Source organism: Tamandua tetradactyla, chromosome 8, assembly GCF_023851605.1.
Source record: "Tamandua tetradactyla isolate mTamTet1 chromosome 8, mTamTet1.pri, whole genome shotgun sequence".
Lineage (NCBI taxonomy): Eukaryota > Metazoa > Chordata > Mammalia > Pilosa > Myrmecophagidae > Tamandua > Tamandua tetradactyla.
This window is the reverse complement of record NC_135334.1, coordinates 66,212,338-66,223,773: the sequence shown is the minus strand read 5'-3', so window position 1 is coordinate 66,223,773 and position 11,436 is coordinate 66,212,338. Positions and strand designations below refer to the sequence as shown.

The following is an 11,436-nucleotide window of genomic DNA, read 5'->3' as shown; positions in this document are numbered from 1 at the left end:
ATTAGTTTATGGCTTTGAAGCTAGAAAAAAGTCCAAATCAAGGTGTTATCAAGTTGATGCTTCCTTCCAAAAGACCAGTTGGGCCTGGGCGCACGCAATCCTTGGTCCTTGGCTCTTCTGTCACATGGCAATGTATGTGATGGCCTTTCCTGGTCTCTCCATTTTCTTCCAGATTTTGACGAATTTCAGCTGCTTACTTCTCATAGCTTTCTCTCTCTCTCTGTTTGAAATTTACTTATAAAAGATTCCAGTAATAGATTTAAGGATTGGTTGGCCTGATTGGTTGGCCACATTTAACTGAAGTAACCTCATCAGAAAGTCCTACCTACAGTGGGTTCACATTCACAGGACCGGATTAAATTTAAGAACATTTTTTTCTGTGAAGCTACTGCTCCAAACCACCACAGTGAATGTGTCTAGACCATATGGAGTAAGGGGGAAAATGTCAGGAAATCAGATAGGAAAGGGAGTCAGAGGTCAAGTCATAGAGGGTTTTCCAGGTCATGATAAGGACTTTAGAAAATAATCCAAGCACCGTAAGACCATTTAGAAAAGTACTGTTGGTTTCCTCAGTAAGAAACCCTCAAGTCTAAAGTAAGCCAACCCAAGGATTTGTTTTAATTTAATTGTGTAAGTTAAAAACAGAATCACGATAAAAGAGAAAGCGTATAAGTTAAAAACAGAATCATGATCTATAAAAGACAAAGTATCTCCCTTCTACCTTGTCCCTCCTAGTTCTTCTCCTCACTCACAATTACTGTTATAGGTTTCTTGTAATATTCTTCCAGAGGACATCTATAACCAAATATTAATATTGGTTCTATTTTTATAGATGGCAGCATACCTTAAATACTCTTTTATACCTTTTCTTAATAACAGACATTGCAGATCTTACCATATCAGTGTACAAAGGGCCCCTTCATTTTTTGAAATATTATATAATATCCAATTTTTTGATGTATCATAATTAGTCTATTAATGGTTATTTTAGCTGTTTCCAAATTTATTACAAATCATGAGTACATATACATCATTTTTGCGATTACAAACAATTCTTACATACTAATTTTGTACACGGAAAAAGCGGAACTGTTGAATCAGAGGGTATATACATTTACAATTTTGATATAGTTTGAAAGATACTGACTAATTACTTCCCTAGTACAGGGTTTTACCAATTTATGCCCATAAGTACTACCCATAAAATGTCAGTTTTCCTTTGTTCTCTGCAAGAATATTTTGGATAATTAAAAATCTAAAACAAACAAAAAACTACAAACTTTGTGAAGGCCCTTGGGCTCACAAAATAACTTACACAGGTCAAACTTATTCTCTGATGCAAAAAAGAAGTTCATAACTATAGTAACTAATAGGAAAATACAAATAACCCCTCTCCCTACAGCTGTTTTGAGTAACAGGTATTTTTCCTAAAATGAATGTTTTATTCAAATTAAAAACTCATATTAAATAATAGCCACAGTAGTAGTGGTGGTAGTAGTAGTAGTAATTTAAAAATTATTATTTTATAGAATGGAAATGAAGCTTAGTGAGCATAAATACCGTGCTGAAGATTAGTCATGTAATAACTACATTACTACTAGTCATATAGTAAATAGTAAATCTTGATCTGCTGGTTCTAGAGTCTACACTTTTAACTGCTAAGATAATGCCTAAACCATTTCGAGTTTCATAATCAAAAGAAAATATCATGGCCTCTCGGTTTTCCCTCTGACTCTATTAGCTATATAAATCACTTCACCTCAGTGAAAGAATTTTTAAAAATTTTGCAATGTACTAAATAAACATGAAAAAATTAAATATTTTTATTTGTAAAATAAGGAGATTGGATTATATTGCCTAAAGATCTTTTCTGTTTAGACATTCTTTTGTTCTATTCCATCAATTATTTGATATGATCTATCCATTATACTGAGAAATAGAAGAGCCAAAATGGAAAGCACTAGGATTTTGTACTCTGGTACGTTACTGTTTAATTATAAAGGAAAAATGACTCTCATCTCTAAATATTCCATTGTTTTGGGTATTCTACCCTACTTCTCCTATACTTTAATTTGAAGCAGAGCCTTCAAGTTAAAATTATAGCTATGACACTTTATATTCTTAAAGGTCTTCATCAATTCTCTACTAATTTTTCTTGATATACAGAGAATAATATTTTTTCTCCTCCCCAGAAACAATTTCAAAAGTGTTTTGAGGAAAGGAGGAAAAGACATTGTGACACTGCATCAGACTACCTTCATCTTTCCAATTATTCATTGTTGAATGAAGAAAATTAGTTCTGAAGCTGTTAGAGTAAAACTGCTAAGCTAAAGATATCTTTAATAGCATTCTTTGTCTCAAAATCACATAGATAAATTAAAAGCAAATAAATAAGTACTCTATATTTTCAAAATTTTAATACTATAAAGGAAATGTAAAATAATTTATTTCTATTTCTGCTTTATAGAAAATAAATTCAACTACTATACAAGCCACTTGAATATATTTCCATACCAAACCATTATAGCCAGTACTATAATTTACTCAAAAGAATACAAATCATATGGTGATGCCACATGGATTAAAAACAGTGGAATCTACAAGGACAAGTTTCTTCATTTTGCTATCTTCCCCTTGTGTTCCTTTTCTTTTTTTTTAAGGACTAACTCAAAGACAGATTCAACTACACCTATATAGTCAGGAATTTCAGAGCCAATGTCTTAAAGACTGTGAAGCAGGGTGTGTGTGAGTGCGTGTATGTGTCAGAGGGAGAGAGATGGATGACAAGGTGGAAAAGAGGGGCATCAAATACACTATTTCTCAATACCCCGAAGAGATTAATTTAACATTCTTATCACCACCATCTACTATTTAGTGACTACTCTTAAAATGTTAACTTGTATAGCCAATTTAACAAGTCTCAAATTAGTATCTCTACCTTCCTTCCAAAGAACACAAGGACTAAAACACTTTAACTATGATCATGCCTCTTTAGTTTTACAGGTTGTGCACTCAGTATGTTAGTTCTAAACTGCAACAATCTGAAGATACTATTTTTTTATTTTTTTGTCATTATTTGAACCTCCTGGGGGGTTTAATCATGCTGTTTGTTGCATTCATTTTTCTCATATGTGGTAGGTTGTTTCCTTGTGTGTTTCAGTGTTTGAACTCTAGGATTATCTTCAGCATTGTTTATTTTGGGGAATAATGTAACACTTGGGTTGAGGTTTACATCCTTAAGATTGGTTTTGTATTTGCTTCTACTGGTACTTCAGGGTTAATATTAACCCAAACCAACCTTTCATTTTAATTGCCTGACTTGAGGATTCTTGGACCACACAGAAAATATAAATTCAAACTCTAGACCCATTAAAGGGCAGACTATGATTGCAAATTCTCAGTGAAGACTTACTTTGTTTCTCCATACCTAAAGCCTAGGCTAAAGCAGAGAAAGTTCTCAGTAAACTCCCTATGCTGCTTATTATTAATCAAGTTAATAAATTTACTATTACGCAAACTCCACAGAAGAAATAATCTACATCTATCTTCGCTACTGATTAGCAAGGTATTCAACTCACAGAAAGCAGTCAATAAATACTTGTTGAAAAAATAAATGAATGGGGACGGTACACTGGGGGCTCAGTGGCAGAATTCTTGCCTGCCAGACAGACTCCTGGTTCGAATGAATGGCTAATATGTAGTGGAGCTAGGAGTAGAATCCAGCTCCTATGTACCATGTACTATGTACCAAATCATAGTACACTATATTCAATGCCTATAGTAAAGAGTGAAGTGAACGAAGAAGAGACCTCAGTATGAGGACCAGCCTAAAGGAGAATACTTTCATCTCCACAGTTACTCAAAAAGAAAGTATCATTCATTTCTTCACTCATCCACTTATTCAATAATTATTTTTCTGAGTAACTATTAGAGGCACTGTGCAAAGGGGGGTATAATAATAAGCAAAATAAATACAGTTCCTGACCTAATGGAATTGATAGACAAAAAAATACACATAAAAATTAAACCCACAATTATGATTCGTGCTGTGGAGAATGAAGAATGATGATGACAGCAATGACTGAAAAGGCACAGCCCATAAAGTCATTTCCCAAATTCATCTTACAGACAAGAGCTACAAGACACAAAAGTTAAGTGGTACTTAAGGGTCAAGGATAGTGGTGGAGCTACAACTACTCTAACATCATATCAGTGCCCTTTCAAATATGTAAAGTAAATATGTAAACATGGGTTTGAATCCCCATTTCATCTCTTACTTGCTTAATCTCTTTGAGCCTTAGACTTTCTATAAACGTAAGTACTCACAGAGTTGTTATAAAGATAAAATGAACTACTAATACATGTAAAGTTGATCACTGTCAGGACACAGTAAATACTCAATAAATGTTGGATATTATTTTTACCTTCTTGGATCTTATTCATTAGATTGGAGTTAGATAACTGTAATCTTCTTTCTGTCAGGAGCACAGACTCCCTGGGAGGCCCAACTTACTTCTTTTCATCTACTTAATTACTACTTTTATTAATATGCTCATGCCCAGAACTCTCCTGTAAATTCCAGGCCTGCATATTCAATTGCCTACCCAACATCTACAATTAGATACCTGGAAAGAATCTCAATCTTAACATGTCTGAGCTTCTGATATCCATCTGCTCTTCCTCCCAATTCTCCCCAAAAACAATGCTGCTACTCATAGCTTTTCCAATCTCAGTTAATGGGAACTCTTTTTTTTCCCAGTTTTATAAGACAAAAGTCTTCAAGTTACCCTTGATGCATTTATCTCTTTCTCACCCTGAGCAAATTCTGTTTGCTCTATCTTTAAAATAATTACAGAATAGGACAACGGCTCTCTACCTTCACGGCCATCATCTTGGTCTAACCCACCATTAACTCTCATCTAGACGACTGTAACACCTCCTAAGGTTTTCTTCTCCCACTCTTGTTCTGCTATAACTTGTACTCAATAAGTAACCAGAGTGATCCTGTTAAACCCAAGTCAGATCATGTCAGCCCTCTTCTCAGAACCCTTCAATGGCTTCCCCATTTCACTAAAGAAAAAAGGAAATTTCTCATAGTGACCTACAAGGCGTCACATGATTTTTTCTCCTTACTCCTCCTTTTTTACTTTAATTTTTCGTTATTCTCTCTCCTTATTCACTCTTCATTATTACTTTAACATGCTAGGCATGTTCCAATTTTAGGGCCTGGGGATTTTCTATTCCCACTACTTAGAATATTCTCTCCCATATGCGTATAGGTAGTTCTTTCACTTTAGATCTTTACTCAAAAATCACCTGAGTGAGATTTTCACTGACCACACAATCTAAAATTACCGTCTCTTCACTCCTTCATACCTTCCTTCTCTGCTCGTTTTTTCCCCTTAGTATTTATCATTCTCATAGACCATACATTTTACTTATTTGTTTTTTGTCTATCACCTCTACCAGAATATAAGCTCAATGAAGACAGGGAACTTTATCTGCTTTGTTCACTACTCTGAGACAACATTTAGATTCTAAAAAAATTTCTGGCACATAATGGTCAATAAACATTTATTAAAGTGAAAGAAAAAACCCTGAAAAACCTTCACTTGTACATCACTGTCCTTCAAGTTTCTATAACAGGGCCCTGACTATATCCTTTTCTAATACAATTCTTGTTGCTTTACTACTTATTCAGACTCAATAGCTCCTTACTTTTGAACTTGTAGCCTACCTCAAACACCTGAAATTCTCATCTCAATTGAATTTGTCAACTGTCTGATATTCTTCTCCTAAAGGATAGGTTGAACCCTTTACTCCTCTGGGAACAAAAGCTTCCTAAACCTAAAGAGAGCAGGTGAAGCATGGCACCAACTTATGATCAGGAAGAATATTCTATTCTTCTGAATATCAAACTTACTTCCTATACACATTATAAGTACCCTGAATACTTAGCTTTATATAAGAAGTGGTTGTTTATTGTGCTTTTCCATAACAAATGTGTGTTTTATAATAAATTATGTAAAGGCACAGCCTGATTAACACAGTTAGTAGAATAAACAACAGTCCTGTATCAAGTATTACTCGAATTAGGATTATTGTGGAAATGAAGCAATAATTATGTTTTACTTAAAACACAGATCTTTAGATTTAAAATCAGAGGTTAAAAAACATGACAAGGATATATTACTAGATTTTAGCAAGTAAAGATAGAGAAGAAAAAGAAAGAATACTGAAAAAGAGAAAAACTGAGGGGCAGACATCACATATATATATATATACATGTATTTACAAAAAAACTTTTTAAAATCAGGCCAAATTTTGATTACTAAAGTTAGTTCTAATTTGAATTCTGGTTATATAGTTAATAATTACTATGCCTGCTTATCTTGATAAGATTTAAATATTTATTTATTTATAAAACAGTGATTAGTAATCATGAACCAGACAAAAAAACATGGTCTTGCCTCAAGTCTTGGGGATCTGGTAAGCAGATACACAAACAAGAAATAACAATACAGGATGATAATGATAAAATATGAACAAAGTTCATTGAAAGCATAATGTCTACTTACATTAAAAAGTTGTTTTTTAGCATATGTTCTAATCTGTCCTTGGTGATAAAAAAGAAAAAAGAGCAATTATTAATTACAATTATAATCATTATAAATAATTAACATATTTTAAAAGTAGATGTTTTCTACTTTAATCACAAAACTAATTACCTTTTGGCCAGGAGCTATGAATCTGTGACAGAGTTCAACATCTTCAGAACAATTTGAGAGAACCATTATTGTTGCAGTCTTGAAAAGTCCCTCCATAACCTTCAGAGAAATGACACAGAATTGGTTTACAAGCTACTTTGTATGAGAAATATGTTCAGGGCTTTTGTAAGATTGTCCTTTAGATTTTCAGCAACTATAAATCCATTGGGCCTCTTAATTTCAGAATGAATTATAGTAAATTAGTTCGGTTTTCCATTTTGAATATAGGAGCCATCTCAGCTTCTTCTGAGAGAGGAAAAGAAAGAAAATGTTTGAATCTTACCTTAGAATTAATACTGGTTATACTGGTATTAAAATAAGATTTCAAATATACAGCTAACAATGATAGATGTCTCTAAATTCTAGTTCCTTACCTGTAGAATCAGGATAATAGTAGCACCAGTTTTACAAGATTGTTAAATGATTGAATGAAATAAACCACATATAAGATTTGGCTTGATTTCCTTCTTTCGGCTATTGTGAACAATGCTGCTATGAACTTTGGTACACAAGTATCTTATTAAAACCTACTTCCAATTCTTTGGGATATATACCTAAGAGCACTAAGAATAGAATTTCTAGTTCATATGGTAATTCTATGTTTAACTATTTTAGGAATCACCAAACTATTTTCACAGTGGCTGCACCATTCTACATTTTCAACAACAAAGAAGGAAGTTTCCAATTTCGCACATCTTCCCTAAGGCTTGTTATTTTCTAATTTTAATAACAGTCATCCTATTGGGTAGAAGTAGCATCTCACTGTGGTTTTGATTTGCATTGCCCTAATGATGCTTAGTATCTTTTCATGTGCTCATTGGCCCTTTATATATCTTCTTTGGAGAAATGACTATTCAAGTGCTTTGCTCATTTTTTAGTTGGTTGTTTGTCTTTTTGTTGTTGAGTTATAGGAGTTCTTTATGTATTCTGAATATTAAACCCTTATCTGGTATATAACTTGCAACTACTTTTTCTCATCCTATAGGTGTCCTTTTGCTTTCTTGGACATGTCCTTTGATGCACTAACACCTGTTTAATCAAAACTAAAATTCTGGTTTGAAATTAATGAGATATTACGTCCTCCAAATGGTATACTCAGAAAGATACACACATTTATAAAGTACAGACTGCTTCAATGTCAGGGATCTTCTTTTGCTTTGTTGCATCACAAGAACACCCTATCAAGGCTGGAAACACAGTGACGGCATAACTGTTTACTGAAGTAATTTCATATATCAGATATAAGACAGAAATGATGTACCAGTGACAAACAGATATATTTTAAGATGCTTCAATCTTAATGGAGAAACAAAAAGGTAACTATGTGGATATCTAAAGCACTGACAATGTAAAATAGGACAAAAAATATGTAAGGTGGAAGAGAAAATGGGAATCAAAAGACTAGACAATGGGGGTACAAGGGTAGTGGAGGGTGTAAGGGTAGTTCAGTGGTAGAATTCTCGCCCACCATGAGGGAGTCCCAGGTTCGATTCTGGCCCATGCATTTCCTAAAAGCAAAAACAAACAAGAAAACAAACAAAAATGCAACAAATGGTGCTGCAATAATGGGATACTCACATGGAAAAAGGATGAAATGTGACCCCCGCCATACAGCATACAAAAAAAAACAAACATCTACATGATATACATAAAGACTAGACAACAGTAAAGATAAAATTGAAGAGAATAGGCAAAGGGCAAAATTTCTAAGGCTCTAGTATTCTGAGGAGAAAGATGTTTAACTTTAAACTGTGAAAGGAACTCATGTAAAAAATGTAAGATAAACATTAAAATATAGAAACAGAATCTATAAATTGTAAACTAGTAGAAGGAGAAAATAAAGAAAACCAGATGAATCCAATGGAAAGGGGTATTTAAGGAATAACTTGACAAGAGAAAAACAAAAGGAAGAAAAATTCTTTACCTTGAGACTATATTACCTTTAATCCAATAGTGAGATAAAAAAGTCACTAAGTAACTAAATGATTTATGAAGGGTCATATCCTTCAATCATCAAACAAAGCTGAAACATATTGAGAGGAAAGAAAGGGCAGGTAGACTGGATTGTAAGCCTATACTGCTGAGGGACACAATAAACCTATCTAAAAAATGAAGACTTTGACCACTTGGGTTGTTAAATTGGTATGTTTCATGAGCTGTAAATTTCCATTTGAACAGAAAATTCATTGGCTTCTTTAACCTTGACTTTCAGACTATGCGCTATAAATATATTTGAAGAAAACAGAAACAACTGAAGAATCAGCTTTACCTGTAGATGTTTTTAAAAATGCTCAATGGCACTAAAACAGTAATACTTAGCTACTTATAATTCATGATGGAAAAAATATTTTGTAATAACATTCTAATTTAATATTTAAGAGATTGCTGTTCATCATGATGATTTCCACAGAAAAGAATTATAAAAGGAAGAAAATTAACAGAAGCAGGAGATTACTTTTGGTGGGGGTGGGAGGTAGATAGTACATTTTTGCCTTCCATTCTGTTTTTGGGGGGATAAATAATCTTTTATTACTCACAGACAACTAAATGAAAGGCTTAAATGCATATTTATGATTAATATACACGTCAGTTGTATTTCTGTAATCCACCAACAGGTTATTTAATTTTCAAAATATTACAGTTAGAATAGCAATGATAATATTTAAGGTACCTAGAAATAAATCTAATAAAGTCAGTGCTAATGCAAAAATTATAAACATTTATTGAAAGGAATTAAAGAAGATCTAAATTAATAGCCAAATTTTCATGAACAGGAAAACAATACGATTAACAGACAATCTCCTAATGACCTAAATTAATTTATAGTCAATGTAACTCCAATCAATACCTTAATAAGGTGTTTCATGTATCTGGTGAAAGAAATTTGAAATAATATTGAAAAGCAAAGGCCCCTAAATAGCCAAGACTTCCCTCAAGAAGAAGAACAATGTGGAAACTCACACTACTAAGTTATCAAGGCTTATTATCAGGCTATAGTAAGTAAAACAGCATAGCACACATTCAGCCTGAAGATATCAAAAACAGATCCATTCAGGTATGAAAACATGATATCTAATATGGCAGGCATTGCAAGTCAGTAATGAAAAGATGCAGTATTCAATATGCTGTTATAAACTGGCAGTCAACATATGAAAAATGAGATAGAATTACTGCCTCATGCCAAATACAAAATCAATTCTAGATGGATTTATGACTTAAATATGAAAGATTATTTTCTAATACTGACAAAGATTATTAGAGAAAATTTTATGACTTTGGTATAGGGAAGAAATTATTTTAAAATCTCAATCAGCATAAAATATTGAATAAAATCATAAGATTGACTACATTGACTTAAAACTTCCCATTCATAAAATAATGAAACAGAAAATTAAAACAGGACAAGCCCCAAAGTGGGAGCCAATACTATCAACACTATTATTGACAGAAAAACAGTGGCCAATATACATATATGAGGATCTTAGAAACTCTAATTTTGATCACTCTCCTAACTTATATGCTTTTAATGACCATTATTTTAGTTCTTTTTCTGTAGCCACATAAATCAGCTATTGTTGTTTTATAGAGTATTTTTATTTTTCCATATAAGAAAAGAAATCAAAAGAAAAAAGTCAAATAATGTATTTTAAATCAATGGGAGTCAAAGACATAAAAAATATATTTTACAAATGAAACACAAATGGCCAATAAATATATAAAAATGCTTCTTATTTACTGTAACATATGGAATGCCTTCCATTTTTAAGAAAAAAGTTTATCTTCTAATTACTTAAACCATTCAACACTGTATGCCTTGAATACCCCTCAGGGAGTAACAAATAAATAACTAAAATAGCAGCAAATCCCTTGACAGCAAAACTTAAATATTAATATTAAATATTCATTCTTATCTGACTTAAGCTTCTATTTATTATTAGCTTCATGAAGGCCAACATGGAGATTCCTTTTTGTCATATAAATCCTCTAACATGAGAGAAAATTGATATTCAGTTTAGGTGACAATTTAAAATTCTGCTGAGTTAGAAATTAACTGGAGATATAAAAGATTTCCTAGAAGGAAATCCCACAGAAACAAATAATTTTCCTAAACAGTATTATTTAGTTGGGATTTTGTTCCCCTGACAGAAATCAATTGACTATAATTTGGCTCTATAAGAGCAATAACCAGCTCTACTGCTCCAAATGATATACTATTTGTGTTGGCCTACCACTAAAGGAAACAGAATTTGCAAACCTTAAATGAAGATACAAAGTCTTACAACAGGGATAGAATATATAAAATCTACCTGAGATTTCTATACCAGAAAGTCTGGAATGCTGGTCATCATGACTACAGACTCATACAATTACAAAGTTATGTAACTATATAAATATATAATGGCTTGTCCAAGCTGGAACACATTTGAAAAGGAAAAGCAGAAATAACAATTAATCCATTTTATTTCTCTACTGGTGAAGCTGGAGTAAGCCCACTATACCTCTCTTTCTAATACTCTGAACACAAATATCTGGACAGAATATTAGAAAGCAACTGTCTAAGGTATCTGAAAATTACAAACAATAGTAGGACTGAGGATGTGACTAATGATCTGCAATGGAAATGAGTTTCACAGTTCCATTTCTCACTCCTTTATCTTCTGACTTTGCT

At 32.7% G+C, this 11,436-nt stretch overlaps 1 protein-coding gene across 4 annotated transcripts in view; it reads right to left on the bottom strand.

Annotated features, from left to right (window-relative positions):
* Positions 1-11,436, bottom strand: part of NARS2 (asparaginyl-tRNA synthetase 2, mitochondrial) — a 199,960-nt gene that overhangs the window by 24,135 nt on the left and 164,389 nt on the right. For 3 of the 4 annotated variants that reach the window (XM_077113453.1, XM_077113454.1, XM_077113455.1), the window contains 2 exons: positions 6,729-6,827; positions 6,579-6,616 (listed from right to left, as the gene is read on the bottom strand). In XM_077113453.1, coding sequence (XP_076969568.1) covers positions 6,579-6,616; positions 6,729-6,827 — 137 coding nt within the window. The remainder of the gene's footprint in view (positions 1-6,578; positions 6,617-6,728; positions 6,828-11,436) is intronic. The other variant, XM_077113456.1, reaches the window with a different exon arrangement.